The 19,256-nt window shown below is 47.2% G+C and overlaps 1 protein-coding gene across 1 annotated transcript in view; it reads left to right on the top strand.

Annotated features, from left to right (window-relative positions):
• The window catches only part of crfa4 (cytokine receptor family, class I receptor 4), a 142,780-nt gene extending 128,340 nt beyond the window's left edge, over positions 1 to 14,440 (top strand). Inside the window, 2 exon segments of the mRNA XM_086006068.1 lie at positions 13,181 to 13,662; positions 13,664 to 14,440. Coding sequence (XP_085862194.1) covers positions 13,181 to 13,662; positions 13,664 to 14,087 — 906 coding nt within the window. The 3' untranslated portion in view covers positions 14,088 to 14,440.
• The last annotated feature ends 4,816 nt before the right edge of the window (positions 14,441 to 19,256 follow it).

The raw sequence follows: 19,256 nt of genomic DNA, 5'->3' as shown, positions 1-19,256 counted from the left end.
TTTAAGGCTAGGAGGGCCGCCTTCCAGACCGTCGCGTTCTCTCTTTCAACCTGTCCGTTCCCCCGGGGGTTGTAGCTGGTGGTCCGGCTTGAGGCAATACCTCTCATGAGCAGGTACTGACGGAGTTCGTCACTCATGAAGGACGAGCCCCGGTCGCTATGAATATAGCTGGGAAAACCGAACAGAGCAAAGAGGTTGTGCAGGCATTTAATGACCGTAGCGGTGGTCATGTCCGGGCAGGGGATGGCAAAAGGGAAATGGGAGTACTCATCAACTATGTTGAGGAAGTACACATTGCGGTCAGAGGAGGGGAGGGGCCCTTTAAAGTCGATACTCAGGCGCTCAAAAGGGCGGGTGGCCTTGATCAGGTTTGCTCTGTCAGGCCTATAGAAGCGCGGCTTGCACTCTGCACAGACTGGGCAGCTCCTGGTCATGGTCCTGACCTCCTCGATGGAGTAAGGCAGGTTGCGGCCCTTAATGAAATGGAAGAACCTGGTGACCCCCGGGTGGCAGAGGTCGTTGTGGAGGCCCCGTAGTCTATCGATCTGCACGGTGGCGCATGTGCCTCGCGATAGAGCGTCTGAGGGTTCGTTGAGTTTCCCTGGCCGGTACAAGATGTCGTAATTGTAGGTGGAAAGTTCGATTCTCCACCTCAAAATCTTGTCATTTTTGATTTTACCCCTCTGCTTGTTGTTGAACATGAAAGCAACTGAACGCTGGTCAGTAAGCAGGGTAAATCGTTTTCCAGCCAGGTAGTGCCGCCAGTGGCGCACCGCCTCCACAATGGCCTGGGCCTCCTTTTCCACAGAGGAGTGTCTGAGTTCGGAGCCCTGGAGGGTTCGTGAAAAGAAGGCCACGGGTCTTCCCACCTGGTTAAGGGTAGCGGCCAAGGCAAAGTCGGATGCATCGCTCTCCACCTGGAAGGGGATGGACTCGTCTACCGAGTGCATGGTGGCCTTGGCAATGTCATCTTTTATACGGTGAAAGGCTAAGCGGGCCTCCGCCGTCAGGGGGAAGGAAGTGGACTTGATAAGTGGACGGGCTTTGTCCGCATAATGAGGGACCCACTGGGCGTAATAGGAAAAGAAGCCCAGGCACCTTTTGAGGGCCTTGAGACAGTGGGGCAGGGGAAGTTCCATCAACGGGCGCATCCGGTCAGGGTCAGGACTGATGACTCCGTGTTTCACCACGCAACCAAGGATAGCGAGGCGGGCTGTGCGGAATATGCACTTTTCCTTGTTGTACGTGAGGTTTAGGAGTTGGGCCGTGCGGAGGAACTTATCAAGATTGGCGTCATGGTCCTGCAGGTCATGGCCGCAGATGGTCACGTTGTCTAGGTAGGGAAACGTGGCCTGTAACGCATTCTCGTCGACCATCCGGTCCATCTCCCTCTGGAAGACGGAGACACCGTTGGTGACGCCAAAAGGAACCCTGAGGAAGTGAAAAAGGCGGCCGTTTGCCTCGAAAGCTGTGTACTGGCGGTCCTCAGGGCGGATAGGGATTTGGTGGTATGCTGCCTTGAGGTCAATGGTCGAGAAAACGCGGTATTGCGCTATCTTATTAACCATGTCGGCTATGCGGGGGAGGGGGTATGCGTCCAACTGGGTGTACTTGTTGATAGTCTGGCTGTAGTCGATGACTAGGCGTTGCTTGTTGCCAGTCTTAACGACTACCACCTGGGCTCGCCAGGGGCTGGTACTATCCTCAATAATCCCCTCTTTCAGGAGCCGCGTCACCTCAGATCTTATGAAGGATCTGTCCCCGGTGCTGTATCGCCTGCTCTTTGTGGCGATAGGCTTGCAGTCGTGGGTGAGGTTGGCGAACAGGGGGGGGGGGGTGATTTTGAGGGTGGAGAGACTACAGGTGGGGCGCGGCGGGCAATTTAAAAACTGCTGGTTGCAGACAGTGAGCGGGGGAAGAGGTCCACCGTATGTCAAGGTGACACTCTTAAAGTGACAATGAAAGTCCAACCCCAGTAGAACGGCAGCGCAGAGATGTGGCAGGACGAATAGCTTTACATTTTTATATACGGAGCCCTTCACCGAGAGGGTCACTACGCAGTAGCCGCCGACGTCTGCTGAGTGGGATTTCGAGGCCATGGAGATCCGATGGCGCGTTGGCCGGACCGAGAGAGAATAGCGCCGTACTGTATCAGGGTGTATGAAGCTCTCCGTGCTCCCGGAATCAAAAAGGCAAGTTGTGGCGCGGCCATTTACCTGGATGTCCATCGTGGACCTGGCTAGCTGATGGGGTCTGGATTGATCCAGCGTGGTGGAGGCCGCTGTGGAGTCGGTAGCGTCGCTGTAGAACCCCGGTGAGGCGGCGGTGGGTGAGTCGGGGGCCCGTTGGCAGAATGGCGGACAAGATGGCGGCGTCGGAGAGGAAGGACAAAATGGCGGCGCCCATGACGATCCCGATCCCCACGAGGCTGGAGGGAGGCAAGATGGCCGCTCCCATGAATCGCACGCGGCGCTGCTGGAGGTAGGGGTCTTCTGGCTTCTGCAGACACCAGCGTAGTGTCCCTTCTTACCGCAGGCAGAGCAGGCCGCGTTTTTCGCCGGGCAGCGCGCCCTGGGGTGTTTGGTTTGGCCACAGAAATAACATTTCTGGCTCGGGCGGGACGTCGCTGCAGCAGTTGAGGCCAGGGCCCGTGGCGGCGCCGCGTCCCAAGGTGGCGGCGGCTGCGGCATCCATGAGGCGGCCGCGTGGTCCGGGGAGTAGGCCTCCATGTTCCGGTGGGCTACGTCCAACGAGAGGGTGAGTGAAATCGCCTTCTTTAGGTCGAGCTCGCTAATTTCCAGCAGTCGCTGCCGTGTGTGAGTGGACCTGAGGCCCGCCACGAGGGCATCCCGGATGAGCTCCTCCGTATGTTCCGTGGCTGTTACTTGCTTGCATTCGCAGGCTCGGCCGAGTTCCTTCAGCGCCCGTATGTATGCTTCTGTGGGTTCCCCGGGCTGTTGTTTGCGAGACCCCAGGAGATGTCTTGCGTAAACATAGTTGACCGGGCGTGCGTATTGCTCCTTCAAGATGTCGATAGCCCCCTGGTAGCTCGTAGCGTCCCGGATAAGGGCAAAAGCTCGGTGGTTTACTTTAGAGTTCAGTACCCTGAGCTTGTCGGCATCGGCGGCGACGGTCTCGCCGGATGCAGTCAGAAAGGACTCAAAACAGTGCAGCCAGTGCGAGAACTTAGCAGTCGAGTCCGGTTCTTGCGGGTCGAGTTCCAGGCACTTGATCTTAAGAATCTGCAGCATCGTTTTTTTTTTTTTTCAGTAGTTAATAAAATTGATGCGCTATCAATTCTAATAAAAGGCTAGGCAGAGTTCAGAACAACAGGCTTTTATTAACTACTGAATTGCACTTCAGACAGATCAGGACTATGCCTCTAGTGGACGACCGAATGCCAGGAGCTGCCATGCGGCCGCTCTTATACTCGGTAGCCCAGGGGCGGAGTCAGCTGAGGCATAGTCAGGCACAACAGTGAAACAAGAGTGAACGACAACAACAACAACAACAACAGTGAACACAGTGAACTACAGTGGTTTACCACACTCCTCAAATTCGGCTGCCCTCAAAAGTTTGTCACCATCCTCCGCCTGCTTCATGATGACATGCAAGCCGTGATCCTGACCAACGGTTCCACCACAGACCCAATTCACGTACGAACTGGGGCCAAGCAAGGCTGTGTCTTTGCACCAACGCTCTTCTCGATCTTCCTTGCTGCAATGCTCCATCTCACCCTCAGTAAGCTCCCCGCTGGAATGGAGATAATTTACAGATCAAACAGGAAACTGTTCAACCTCCGTTGCCTCCAGTCCAGATCCAAGGTCGTCCCATCCTCTGTCGTCGAATTACAGTATGCAGACGACGCTTGCATCTGCGCTCACTCGGAGGTCGAACTCCAAACCATCGTCAACACCTTCACCGAAGTCCTGATTAATTCTACATAGGCCAACTATGTTGTTTCTACTTTAGTGGCTGAAGAATACATGGGCTGATGGTCAACATATACACAATATGGGTACTTTACTCAGGTTTGCACAAGCTACCTACCAGGGATGTCCAACCTTTTGGAGCTAGGAGCTGGATACATTTGTCAAACCAGTGAGTGGGCCACATATGATTGTGCAATAGTCCACTATACACAAATATGCAGCCCAATATACAATAAACCATAACCCCACCCCATGTGTGTAAAAGAAAGACTGCCTCTTCTTATCCTTCCTCCTTCTTTCCCTTTAATTGTGATGCTCCTCCTGTTAGATTCTTTTTGTGTCATGTTTCGCTGTTTAAACCCTGGGGTTGGGGAAGGGTGGGGGTGATTAATTCACTTTAGAAGCACAATGGCTGAAAAGTTAAGACAAAAATGAAAGCTGAAATTCTTGGTTGCTTTAAGTTTGGCGTGCCTCTGAGTCAATTTTGGATCCAACTTGCCACTTTGCCTTGGATCCCATGGGCTTTTACTTTCATGACCAGTCTGCCATGCGGGACCTTATCAAAAGCCTTGCTAAAATCCATATAGACTACATCAAATGCACTATCTTCATCGACCCTCCTTGTTACCACATCAAAAAATTCAACCAAGTTAGTCAGACACGACCTTCCCTTAACAAATCCATGCTGACTGTCCCTGATTAATCCGTGTCTTTCTAAATGAAGATTTATCCTGTCCCTCAGAATCTTTTCCAATAATTTTCCCACCACCAAGGTGGCTCAGAGGCAGGAAACAAAGAGTAATGGTCAAAGGGTGATTTTGTGACTGGAAGGCTGCTTCCAGTGGGGTTCCACAGGGCTCAGTACTAGGTCCCTTGCTTTTTGTGGTATAATCAATGATTTGGACTTAAATGTAGGAAGTATGATTAAGAAGTTTGCAGATGATACAAAAATTGGCCATGTGGTTATGCTTGAACTGTATAAAACACTAGTTAGGCCGCAGCTAGAACACTGCGTGCAGTTCTGGTTACCATATTACAGGAAGGATGTGATTGTACTAGAGGGGGTGCCGAGGAGATTTACGAGGATGCTGCCTGGGCTGGGGAATATTAGCAATGAGGAAAGATTGGATAGGCTGGGGTTGTTTTCTATGGAACAGAGGAGGCTGAGGGGAGGCCTAATTGAGGTGTATAAAATTATGAGGGGCCTAGATAGAGTGGATAGGAAGGACCCATTTCCCTTAGTGGAGGGGTCAATAACCAGGGGACATAGATTTAAAGTAATTGGTCGGAGGTTTAGAGGGGATTTGAGGAGAAATTTTTTCACCCAGAGGGTGGTGGGGGTCTGGAACTCACTGCCTGAAAGGGTGGTAGAGGCAGAGACCCTCACCACATTTAAAAAGTACTTGGATATGCACTTGAAGTGCCATAACCTACAAGGCTATGGACCAAGATGGGCCGAATGGCCTCCTTTTGCGCTGTAAATGTCTATGATTCTATGATTTGGATACCATGCAATCCTGAGTTCCGAATGATGCGCACTTTGACAAATACTAAAGCAGCAAGGGGAGTGGGTGAGAGTGTTTCAGTAATTGGCAGGATTGGAGGACTGATTTAGCCCATAGGTCAGCCCACAATTTCCTGTAAACTTGCACCAAAACAACAGCATAAATGTGGCATAATGCCGAGTTTAAGCGCAAAAGTTCAACGAAATTTGGGCGTAAGTGCCTTGCTACCCATCTTTGCGCTACGCCTGAATTTCCCCTATCCTTTGAAATTTCCTCCAAAACTCTCCGCTCCTCATTAACGTAGCCCCCCCCCCCCCCCCATGCTAAAGACTGGAGAACACGAGCTTCCTACATTTCAGCCATTTCTGAATGGGTGTAAATTTACGCTTAAAATTTTAGGCACAGGAAGACCCAAAGTCATATTTCTAGTGTTTTATTACACTTTTTAAAGCATTTTTTTTCATCATTGACATCTACATTGTATTTTCTGTATCTTTGGATGCATTTTACGGCATCAGAACAAGTTACATTAAAAATTGAAAAGCTTCCATGATTGTATTTTCTTAAACATGCTGTGCCTAATGTGCATAAAGGATGGTTTGATGGCTTCAAACTTTTAACTTTCATACATTAAAAAAAGGAATATGGTGTAAGTCCTTGTTTATGCTGTTTTCTGCTTGTTTTATGCTGTTTTTATTTATGCTAATGAGATTCTCAGGAAATTTGGATCTAAATTGTCGATGGTATGATTGGTATAAATTTTAGCATAGCTTGCCGGTTATGCCAGTTAAGGAAATTCCAGGCCGCTGTTTCTTGAACTTCACTGATGCGGAGATAACTTTGTACCATTTCTTAGTGATGCCTTGATACAGTGCTCTCAGAGGTGTCTTCCCAAACAATAGAATTGTCCAATTTATTAACTCAATTTTTTAATGTAAATCAATTTCTACTAAAATTAACTCTTCATACTGCACAATGCAAGGTTTATTGAGAAACAATGGCGGACTGGTTAGTAGCTCCCTCTGCTGGTTAAGAGACAATCTCTGGCCAAATCTTTATTATGACCCTGTCTAGCGTAGAGATTTTAATACTTCTCTAAAAACAGACTACCTGTGAGTGAAACAATATAATAATTGAAGGAAACATCTTTCTTTTATTTGTAGAATAACATAAATGTTTACAGTAACAAATTGAATCATCAAGACCCTCCCTTTGGCAGCTGTAATAAAACCTTAATTTTTTACGGTTGATCTCACAGTTCTTGCCTCCTGTCCCAGAGCAGCGGTGGAGATGAAAGTCCTGGACTAATTTAAGAAACAGCTGATGCTGTGCGGTGGGACAATAGGGTCTTTCTGGATGGAAAGGCTAAGGTGGGCCAGATGGTTCCTCTGTGCACAATATAGGACAAACCTATCAAATGCACAGCTTTCTCCTTATACTTTTGTTGCAGAATCACTCCCTAGTTACTTTTCACAGCGTAAAAAAAACCTTTCCTTTTTGTGCCTTATATAACTTAACTGTTTCTGATTGTAAAGCACGTTGAGAACCAAGCACAAGACTCTCTGGAAAGTTCAGCAGTTTCGTCTCTTAATTGACAGTTAAAGATTGTGTGTTTTTCTCCATCATTCTCTCAGATTTTCTCCTTTTATCCCTCCTCACCTGGAGATGCTAACTCCTGCTGAGTGCCCGCATTTCCAGTGGAAGCCTATCTCGATGTGAATGCTGGTTGGAGATAGGGCTACAACACTGTACAGGCGCTGGGAGAGTGTGACTGGTGAATCACCACCATAGTTTCACAGGCTGCCGCTGTTTTAATTTGAATAAAATGCATTCACATAACTCACCCCAACTGGAGTGGGACTTTCCAATACTTGGCTACAAGTACAAACACTTGGGCAGGGAATTTCCAAGGGTTAGTCATGTGTACAACATGAGAATAGCACAAACAATATATTTTTAAAACACACATTTTTCAAAATTTGTCTATCTACCTGCCATATGTCAATTTTCCAAATGTTTTGCTTTTTTTAAATAATGATTTTTCTAATCCTGGACAAAAATGCCTTCACTATCTGGACTGGGCTGTTTAAGACTATTTCCTCCATGGCATCTCTTTGGACATCAGCCATGTCACTGTGAAAGCACATCAGAAACCGATGTCTATGCATTAGTTAATACTCAGCAGTACAAAGCAACACTCGAGCCACTAAACAGCACAAGCAAAACAGTAACACAAGGCTCTATGTTGTCCACACCAACACACTGTTAAAAAATAGAATTCAGGTTATTTATTTTTGCTTTCATTTACAACAAGGGCCAAACATAGAGAAAAATGATTCACATACTTCTATTATTGTTCATTGAATTCATAAGGAAGGAAAGTGATACAAGGGAGACCAGTGCCTGTGGTGTGACTGACACCCAAATGAAAATGAACTTGGCTCCAAAGATCGGACAACCATTCCTTCTTGGGCTCTATAATCTCAGTTGAGACAAAATTGATTCCCAGTCCAGCACAATTCATTTAAAAAGTGTTTGACGGTCCGTTCCTTTGTTTGGGGAGGGAGATGAGCCAAAACCGCCATTTTTTCACAATGGTTATATGTAATCTAATTTACATCATGAGGTTGTTTCTAAACAAATTTTAAAAGGTTTGCCAAACACTTTTTCAAGAAGATAGAACAGAGCGGGGCTATAAAAGGCCCCAGAGACCAGGTAAGGCCTCACAGCGTCGGCGGGAAACCTGAGCGGCAGAGCGGGGTATAAAAGTCCCCAGAGACCAGGTAAGGCCTCAGTGCGTCGGCGGGAATCCTGAGCGACAGAGCGGGGTATAAAAGTCCCCAGAGACCAGGTAAGGCCTCAGTGCGTCGGCGGGAATCCTGAGCGACAGAGCGGGGTATAAAAGTCCCCAGAGACCAGGTAAGGCCTCAGTGCGTCGGCGGGAACCCTGAGCGGCAGAGCGGGGTATAAAAGTCCCCAGAGACCAGGTAAGGCCTCACAGCATCGGCGGGAAACCTGAGCGGCAGAGCGGGGTATAAAAGTCCCCAGAGACCAGGTAAGGCCTCAGTGCGTCGGCGGGAACCCTGAGCGGCAGAGCGGGGTATAAAAGTCCCCAGAGACCAGGTAAGGCCTCACAGCGTCGGCGGGAACCCTGAGCGGCAGAGCGAGGTATAAAAGTCCCAGAGACCAGGTAAGGCCTACCAGTCTCCAGTCTCTGAACTCGGAGGGAAGGAGAGAGGTAAAAAGTAATCCAAGTGTGACGTCACCAGAAAGCGGGTAAGTGATTGGTTGGTAAGTATTTCTCCCTTTTAAGCTTAAATCTCTGGTTTATAGTTTCTAAGGTGTGATATTCACCATCTAGAATCGGGGCAGAGGATATTTAAGAATAATATTGATAAATTTAATTAATTACATAGAATGGGAGATCAGGCGATGTGTTGCTGCTGCAATATGTGGGAGCTGGTGAACACCATTGATGCTCACGGTGATCACATTTGCAGTAAGTGTTGGCTGCTCGAGGAATTCCGGCTCCGTGTTGAAGAGCTGGAGTCCGAGCTTCAAATACTGAGACACATCAGGGAGGGGGAGAGTTACCTGGACTCTGTGTATCACGAGGTAGTCACACCAATTAGATTAATTAATGCAGATGTAGTCCGTGGCCAGGGTCAGGACGGTGTGACTAGAAGTGAGGCAGGTACGGGGATCCAGGAGGTAGTGTTGGAGGAGCCGCAGCCCTTGCACTTGTCCAACAGGTTCGAGGCTCTTACTCCCTGTGGGGACAGGAGCAGGGACTGCAGGGAGGATGAGCAACCTGGCCACAGCACCGTGGAGCAGGGGGCCATTCAAGTGGGGGGAGTTAAAAGAAATGTTGTAGTGGTAGGGGATAGTATCGTTAGGGGGATAGATAGAGTTCTTTGCAGCCGAGAGCGAGAGTCCCGAAGGCTGTGTTGCCTACCCGGTGCCAGGGTTAAGGACATCTCCTCTGGGCTGGAGAGAAACTTGGAATGGGAGGGGGAGGATCCAGTTGTCGTGGTCCATGTTGGTACCAACGACATAGATAGGACAAGGAAGGAGGTTCTGCTGAGGGAGTTTGAGCAGCTAGGGGCCAAATTAAAAAGCAGAACCACAAGGGTAATAATCTCTGGATTATTACCTGAGCCACGAGCGAATTTGGCTAGGACAAATAAAATTAGAGAGTTAAATGCGTGGCTCAAAGACTGGTGTGGGAGAAATGGGTTTTGCTTCCTGGGACACTGGCACCAGTACTGGGGCAGGAGGGAGCTGTTCCGTCGGGACGGGCTTCACTTGGCCAGTGCTGGGACTAGAGTCCTGGCGGATCATATAACTAGGGCTGTAGAGAGGGCTTTAAACTAACTAGTGGGGGGGAGGTTCCTAGAGAGCAAATAATAAAAATGACAACAGAGAAGGTCATAGACTTAGGTAGCAGTGGGGAAATTAAAAACCAGAGCGTGTCAGGAAGGGGCAGAAGGTATGGAGTAAAAGGTAAAGTAATAAAAAGGGCAAAAGCAGGAACTAAGTGTCACAAAACATCTTTGAAAGTTCTCTATCTGAATGCACGTAGCATTCGTAACAAAATAGACGAGTTAATGGCACAAATAACTACATATGGGTATGATCTTGTGGCCATTACAGAAACATGGCTGCAGGGTGACAATGCCTGGGAATTAAACATACCAGGTTATTTAACGATCAGGAAGGACAGGCAGGAAGGAAGGGGAGGTGGGGTGGCTATGTTAATAAAGGAAGGAATCACTGTAATACAGAGAAATGATATTGGGTCAAAAGATCTGGATAATGAAACAGTTTGGGTGGAGGTAAGGAATAATAAGGGGAAAAAAACACTAGTGGGCGTAGTCTATAGGCCTCCGAACAGTGGCAACTCTGTTGGACTGAGTATCAATCAGGAAATAGTTGAGGCCTGTAATAAGGGAACATCTATAATTATGGGGGATTTTAACTATCATATTAATTGGACAAATCAAATTGGGCAGGGCTGCCTTGAGGATGAGTTCATTGAGTGTATTAGGGATGGGTTTCTTGAGCAGTATGTAACTGAACCGACCAGGGGGCAAGCAACCTTAGATCTGGTCCTGTGTAACGAGACGGGATTAATTAAAAATGTCCTAGTAAAGGATCCCCTTGGAATGAGTGACCATAACTGGTTGAATTCCATATTCAATTAGAGGGTGAGAAGGTTGGATCTCAAACAAGCGTGCTAAGCTTGAATAAAGGAGACTATGAAGGTATGAGAGCGGAATTGAGTAGAGTGGATTGGGAAAATAGATTAAAGGGTAGGACGATACATGATCAGTGGTGTACATTTAAGGAGTTATTTTACAACTTCCAAAAAATATATATTCCACTGAGAAGAAAAGGGTGTAAAAGAAAAGACAGCCATCCATGGCTAAGTAAAGAAATTAAGGATAGTATTCGACTAAAAACAAGGGCATATAAGGTAGCCAAATCTAGTGGGAGGATAGAGGATTGGGAAAACTTTAAAAGACAGCAAAAAATAACAAAAAGATTGATTAAGAAAGGGAAGATAGATTATGAAAGTAAATTAGCAAAAAATATAAAAACAGATAGTAAGAGTTTTTATAGTTATATAAAAAGAAAAAGGGTGGCTAAAGTAAATGTTGGTCCCTTAGAGGATGAGACCGGGAAATTAATGGTGGGAAATATGGAGATGGCAAAAACACTGAATGAATATTTTACATCAGTCTTTACAGTAGAAGACACTAAGAATATCCCAACACTGGACAAACAGGGGGCTAAAGGGGGGGAGGAGCTAAACACGATCAAGATCACTAAGGAAGTGGTACTCGGTAAAATAATGGGACTCAAGGCGGATAAATCACCTGGACCTGATGGCTTACATCCTAGGGTCTTGAGGGAAGTGGCGGTAGGGATTGGGAATGCATTGGTAATAATTTTCCAAAACTCCCTGGACTCGGCAAAGGTCCCGGCAGACTGGAAAACTGCAAATGTAACACCCTTATTTAAAAAGGGCAGTAGACAGAAGGCTGGAAACTATAGACCGGTTAGCCTAACATCTGTGGTAGGTAAAATTTTGGAGTCCATTATTAAGGAGACAGTAACAGGACATTTGGATAATCATAATTTAATAGGACAAAGTCCGCATGGTTTTATGAAGGGGAAGTCATGTTTGACAAATTTGCTGGAGTTCTTTGAGGAAGTAACGTATAGGGTGGATAAAGGGGAACCAGTGGACGTAGTGTATTTAGACTTCCAAAAGGCATTTGACAAGGTGCCACACAAAAGATTATTGCTTAAGATAAAAAATCACAGGATTGGGGGTAATATTCTGGCATGGATAGAGGATTGGCTATCTAACAGAAGGCAGAGAGTTGGGATAAATGGTTCATTCTCAGACTGGCAATCAGTAACTAGTGGTGTTCCACAGGGGTCAGTGCTGGGTTCCCAACTCTTTACAATCTATATTAACGATTTGGAGGAGGGGACCAAGTGTAACATATCAAAGTTTGCAGATGATACTAAGATGGGAGGGAAAGTAATGAGTGAGGAGGACATAAAAAACCTGCAAGGGGACATAGACAGGCTAAGTAAGTGGGCTGAGATTTGGCAGATGGAATACAATACTGGAAAGTGTGAGGTTATGCACTTTGGCAGGAAAAATCGTAGAGCAAGTTATTATCTTAATGGCAAGAAACTGGAAAGTACTGAAGTACAAAGGGATCTGGGGGTCCTGGTGCACGAAACTCAAAAGGTTAGTATGCAGGTGCAGCAAGTGATTAAGAAGGCCAATGGAATGTTGGCTTTCATTGCTAGGGGGATAGAATATAAAAATAGGGAGGTATTGCTTCAGTTGTACAGGGTATTGGTGAGACCGCACCTGGAATACTGCATACAGTTTTGGTGTCCATACTTAAGAAAGGACATACTTGCTCTCGAGTCAGTACAAAGAAGGTTCACTCGGTTAATCCCGGGGATGAGGGGATAGACATATGAGGAGAGGCTGAGTAGATTGGGACTTTACTCATTGGAGTTCAGAAGAATGAGAGGCAATCTTATTGAAACATATAAGATTGTGAAGGGGTTGGATCGGGTGGATGCGGGGAAGATGTTCCCGATGATGGGTGAAACTAGAACTAGGGGGCATAGTCTTAGAATAAGGGGCTGCTCTTTCAAAACTGAGATGAGGAGGAACTACTTCACTCAGAGGGTGGTAGGTCCATGGAATATGCTGCCCCAAAAAGCTGTAGAAGCTACATCATTACATAAATTTAAAACAGAAATAGACAGCTTCCTAGAAGTAAAGGGAATTAAGGGTTATGGGGAGCGGGCAGGAATTTGGACATGAGTCTAGGTTCGGATCGGTCATGGCCCTGTGGGTAGCGGAGCGGGCCCAGGGGCCGTGTAGCCTGATCCTGCTCCTATTTCATGTGTCTAATTCTGTTAGATTCAGGAGATGGTTCTGTGATAGTGGATTGGCGGTTAGGATCAGATCAGCCATGATCTTATTGAATGGCGGAGCAGGCTCGAGGGGCCGATTGGCCTACTCCTGCTCCTATTTCTTATGTTCTTATGTTCTTATGTAATTTAGCAATTTATGCAGGATATGAGAAGGCATGTAAAGCCCTTGTAATGTAATATATAAAATAATTCTTAAACCTGTTTGAAAACACACTTTAACACTTCTTTCATTTATAGTTATTGTAATTCGGCCTTTAAATATTACAGAGAAGAAGAGTCGATGAAATCAACTTGATGCTAAATTCATTTCATGGCTACACACCACCTCATTACAATGAGGATTCTTGCAAAGAGTTTATTGAAGATAACACAGATGAAATGCCTGCATCCAACTACAAAACAGCAAAGGAGTTTCTGGAAGATAGAGGGGGTGCTAGATGTGATATGCAAACCAATACATCTGATGCAGAGAGCACCATCTTTAGCCGCCTTCCTAGTATTTGTGATGATTGTTTAGCTAATCACAATGGTGGACTACTTAATAAAATTGATTCTGAGCTAAGCCAGCACCCAGTGAGTCCTCCCAAAAAACACAGCAATAGTGTAGTTCTGAAAAACAATGCACAGAATACATCTGTAGAAGATGAGATCTGTGAGACTCTGGATCAAAATGTGACAACTAAACAGACAGCTAACATGGATTTCTACACAATTGTAACTGGGATCAGCAGTGGAAGTGATATGCAGCTGATTTCAGGGAAGCACTTTGCCTTCACAGAATGAGGATTCTGAAGCCCATTCACAACCTGTCACCTTTTGCACAACGCCGGATGTTGATAAGGCCATTGGCTATACTGAAGCTGGGCCGTGTGCTACTAAAGATGCAATTGGCCCTCGAGTTTCTGTCCAGCACTGTTTGGATGAAGGGATCACTAACGATGGTTCACCACCCATGGATGCTAATTCCTTGAAGGCACTTGAAGCAAGAGACATTGAAGACAAGTCATTTAACTCTTCTGATTACACTGTGGTGGATTTCACAAATACTCACCAAAATGTGATCCTGAGGTCAAAATCCCAGCAGATTCCTCCTGCTGCTAACCTGGATGGTGTTCTGTGTTCTTCACAACTTGTGACATCATACACAGGAGATTGCAGTACTTGTGACAAGTAGCCCAGGACCCCAGTAACACCTCGGTTTCCATTTTATCTTACCTACATGTGACTTTGAGAAATTTTCACAATAGAACAAGGTCCCAAAGAATGCTATGTTAAATGGGTGTGTCCACACAAATTCATTAGTACTTCAGTTAAAGCTTTTCAGTAGGAAAAAATACCATTTCCACACAATGAAATGAAGTGAAAGAAAACACGCTTTCTAAACCTCACCAGGCTTCCAAAATTGAAACATGTCCTGGCATTCATTTGACCTCAGTTCCAAAGATTCAATACTGATTCAGCAATATATCTCAGGATTGCAAGTGGTAAGGAGATGGTCACTCCAATCATAAGGTCATTTTGAATGTTAAAAAAGTTTTTTAAAAGTAAATAATATAGCAGTATACATAATACAGAAAAATTTAAGGACAAAACCATTGTACAGGCTTAACATGATATATTTCTCTAATCCATCTAGTTTTCCCTGCTACCCTGACCTGACTGTTCAGATAAACCACTTGTTTATTAAAAGCTTGTGGGCTGCTCATGTTCCACAGGATTACTGCGGCATTTAATTTACTGAGGATAAAGTGAATATTGAGTTAAACAGCAGGTGATGCCTGGTCTAAGGAGATACTACACCTTTCAAATAATACCTTATAGATAATAGTTAACCCAACTTAAAAAAGAAATTAGGAGATCGAGGAGGGGCCATGAAATAACACTGGCGAGCAAAATAAAGGAAAATCCTAAGATGTTTTATAAGTATATTAAGGGTAAGAGGATAACTAGGGAAAAAATAGGGCCCATTAGGGACAAAAGTGGCAATCTGTGTGTGGAGCCGGAAGATGTAGGAGGGGTTCTAAATGAATTTTTTGCATCTGTTTTCACTATGGAGAGGGACGATGTAGACATAGAAATAGGGCGGGGGGACTGTGATATGCTCGAACATATTAACATCGAGAGGGAGGAGGTATTGGCGGTTTTAGCAGGCCTAAAAATGGATAAATCCCCAGGCCCGGACGAAATGTATCCCAGGCTGCTGTGTGAGGCAAAGGAAGAGATTGCGGGGGCTCTAACACATATATTCAGAACCTCTTTGGCCACAGGGGATGTGCCAGAGGACTGGAGAACCGCTAATGTAGTACCATTATTCAAGGAGGGGAGTAGGGAAAACCCGGGGAACTACAGGCCAGTGAGCCTAACATCAGTGGTAGGAAAATTATTGGAAAAAATTCTGAGGGACAAAATTAGTCTCCACTTGGAGAGGCAAGGATTAATCAGGGATAGTCAACATGGCTTTGTCAAGGGAAGATCATGTCTGACTAATTTGATTGAATTTTTTGAGGGGGTGACTAGGTGTGTAGATGAGGGTAACACAGTGGATGTGGTATACATGGATTTCAGTAAGGCCTTCGATAAAGTCCCGCACAGGAGACTGGTCAAGAAGGTAAGAGCCCATGGAATCCAGGGTGCCTTGGCACATTGGATACAAAACTGGCTTAGTGGCAGAAGGCAGAGGGTGATGGTCGAAGGTTGTTTTTGTGACTGGAAGCCTGTGGCCAGTGGGGTACCACAGGGATTGGTGCTGGGTCCCTTGCTGTTTGTGGTCTACATTAGTGACTTGGATATGAATGTAAAAGGTATGATCAGTAAGTTCGCGGATGATACAAAAATTGGTAGGGTGGTAAATAGCGAGGAGGGTAGTCTCAGTCTGCAGGACGATATAGATGGGTTGGTCAGATGGGCGGAACAGTGGCAAATGGAATTTAACCCGGAAAAGTGCGAGGTGATGCACTTTGGGGGGACAAACAAGGCAAGGGAATGCACAATGAATGGTAAGACCCTAGGCAAGATGGAGGGTCAGAGGGATCTGGGTGTGCAAGTACACAGATCCCTGAAGGCGGCGGAACAGGTGGATAAGGTGGTAAAAAAGGCATATGGGATACTTGCCTTCATTAGCCGAGACATAGAATATAAGAGCAAGGAGGTTATGATGGAGCTGTATAAAACACTGGTTAGGCCACAGCTGGAATACTGTGTGCAGTTCTGGTCGCCACACTACAGGAAGGATGTGATAGCTTTGGAGAGGGTGCAGAGGAGATTCACCAGGATGTTACCAGGGCTGGAGCGCTTCAGCTATGAAGAGAGACTGGGCAGATTGGGTTTGTTTTCCTTGGAGCAGAGGAGGCTGAGGGGGGACATGATTGAGGTGTACAAAATTATGAGGGGCATAGATAGGATGGATACTAAGGAGCTTTTTCCCTTAGTAGAAGGGTCAATAACTAGGGGGCATAGATTCAAGGTAAAGGGCGGGAGGTTTAGAGGGGATTTGAGAAAGAATTTTTTCACCCAGAGGGTGGTTGGAGTCTGGAACTCACTGCCTGAAAGGGTTGTGGAGGCTGGAACCCTCACAACATTCAAGAAGCATTTGGATGAGCACTTGAAATGCCATAGCATACAAGGCTACGGACCAAATGCTGGAATATGGGATTAGATTAGACAGGGCTTGATGGCCGGCGCGGACACGATGGGCCGAAGGGCCTCTATCCGTGCTGTATGACTCTATGGGCTAGATTTTCAGTATAGACAGTTTTGGGGCGCTAAGCTTAGCGCCCGCCCGAAGTTATCGCCCGCCCCAAAGTAGCGCCCCGTTGCCGGAAATTCAGTGGCTTCGCCCTAAGAGGTTGGTGGAGCGCTAAAAGAGGCGTTCCACTAGTATCTTTAGGCGCTAAGCCGGCGGTGGAGAGCGCAACACCCGAGCTCGAGCGCAGCGCACGGCAGACACTCTGGTGCCAGTGAGCTCTTAAAGGGGAAGGGTGCATGTATTTTTTTCAAATGCAAAGTCTGGGGAGAAACGGGAGAAACGGGAGGAGGAGGAGGAGGAGGAGGAGGAGGAGGAGGAGGAATAATTAGACCGTTCAGAACAACACACAGCTTACTTCCACAGAACACATGCAGAGTGCCTTTTGTACGAGTGCCCTTTAATTTGCGCTCCCCAGGGTGTGTTGCGTTCCATTTTACAAACGCTCTGGACGCCAGGCGCACAATGGGGCGGTCCGACTGAAGTTTGGATTCGGGGCGGCCAAAGGGCGTTGCACGAGGATGTGACGTCATTTTCTGCGCGCGCATCCGGGCGGCCGCTAAACTTTGCGCCGGCGCTAACGGGCAACTTAATTTGGGGCGGGGCGCAAACTGCGCTGCGCCCAGGCGCTACACGCATAGCGCCCGAAAATCACTTCTCTTAAGGCGCTAACTGCTGGCGCAAGCAACTGAAAATCTAGCCCTATGACTCTAATCAGCAATTATGAGTCTAAAAATAGAGTGACTAAGACAGTCACTCGACCAGGAAACACCAAGACTGGTTCGACGAGAACGACCAGGAGATCCAGGAGCTAATGAGCCACAAGTGCAAGGCATTCCTGATCTGGAAACAGCAACAGAACTCGAGAGCAAGAAAGCAGCTCTACAGACACCTGAAGGCCGAGGTCCAACAAAAACTCGCGACCTAAAGAACAGATGGTGGGTGGAGAAAGTGCAGGAGATCCAGCAGCTAGCCGACAACCACGACGTGCGTGGATTCTTTAGCGCAGTCAAGACCACCTACGGCCCAAGCACCCAAGGTCCTACCCCAATGCGGGCCAAGAACGGAGAGCTACTCATCAAGGACAGAGCGGCAGTCAGTGCCCGCTGGAAGGAGCACTTCGAAGATCTCCTTAACCGAGACTCTGTCTTCGATGCGAGTGTCCTCAACTCCATCCCGTAGCATGCTACCCGCCGCCACCTCAGCACAACCCCAGCCCGGCATGAGGTTGAGAAGGCCATCCGACAACTGAAGAACAACAAGGCTTCAGGAGCAGATGGAATCCCCGCCGAGGTGCTAAAACATGGCGGAGAAGCACTATTGGTGCGAATATGTTAAATCATTTCTCTTATTTGGAAGGAGGAGAGCATGCCAGGGGATCTCAGAGACGCCGTAATCGTGACCATCTTCAAGAAAGGTGACAAGTCCGATTGCGGTAATTACAGAGGAGTCTCCCTGCTGTCTACCACAGGAAATGTCATCGCAAGAATCCTCCTCAATTGCCTTCTCCCAGTGGCTGAAAAGCTCCACCCAGAGTCGCAATGCGGAATCCGTCCACTAAGGGGCACAATGGACATGATCTTCACTGCGTATTAACTACAAGAGAAATGCAGGGAACAGCACCAACCGCTGTACATGGCCTTCTTTGACCTCACAAAGGCCTTTGACACTGTCAACCATGAGTGTCCTCCTCAAATTCGGCTGCCCTCAAAAGTTTGTCACCATCCTCCGCCTGCTTCACGACAACATGCAAGGCGTGATCCTGACCAATGGATCCACCACAGACTCAATTCATGTACAGACCAGGATCAAGCAAGGCTGCGTCATCGCATCAATACTCTTCTCGATCTTCCTGGCTGCAATGCTCCATCTAACCCTCAGTAAGCTCCCCACTGGAGTGGAGCTAATCTACAGAACAAACGGGAAACTGTTCAACCTCCATTGCCCCCAGTCCAGATCCAAGGTCGCCCCAGCCTTTGTCATCGAATTACAGTATGCAGATGATGCTTGCATCTGCGCACACTCTGAGATCGAACTCCAAACCATCGTCAACACCTTCACCGAAGCGTACGAGAGCATGGGCCTTATACTTTCCATACCTCAAGAGCCTACTGTCAACAAGGACAGACATCGATGACGAAGTCCAACACCGCCTTCAGTGTGCCAGTGCAACCTTCGGTCACCTGAGGAAGAGAGTGTTTGAAGACCAGGACCTCAAACCCAGCACCAAGCTCATGGTCTACAGGGCAGTCGTGATACCCGCCCTCCTGTATGCTTCAGAGACATGGACCATGTACAGCAGGCACCTCAAAGCACTGGAGAGGTACCATCAACGCTGCCTCCGCAAGATCCTGCCAATCCATTGGCAGGATAGGCGCACTAACGTCAGTGTTCTCGCTCAGGCCAACATCCCCAGCATCGAAGCTTTGACCACGCTCGATCAGCTCTGATGGACCGGCCACATCGTCCGTATGCCCGATACGAGACTCCCAAAACAAACGCTCTACTCGGAGCTCCGGCACGGCAAGAGAGCCTAAGAAGATGAAGACTCTTACCTTTGTGATGTTCCAATGCCACAGTTTGATGATCTTGATAAAAACA

This window comes from Somniosus microcephalus, chromosome 14 (genome assembly GCF_052327205.1).
Source record: "Somniosus microcephalus isolate GS21.2 chromosome 14, FLI_Smic_1.0, whole genome shotgun sequence".
Taxonomy (NCBI): domain Eukaryota; kingdom Metazoa; phylum Chordata; class Chondrichthyes; order Squaliformes; family Somniosidae; genus Somniosus; species Somniosus microcephalus.
This window is presented reverse-complemented; position numbering and strand designations above follow the sequence as displayed.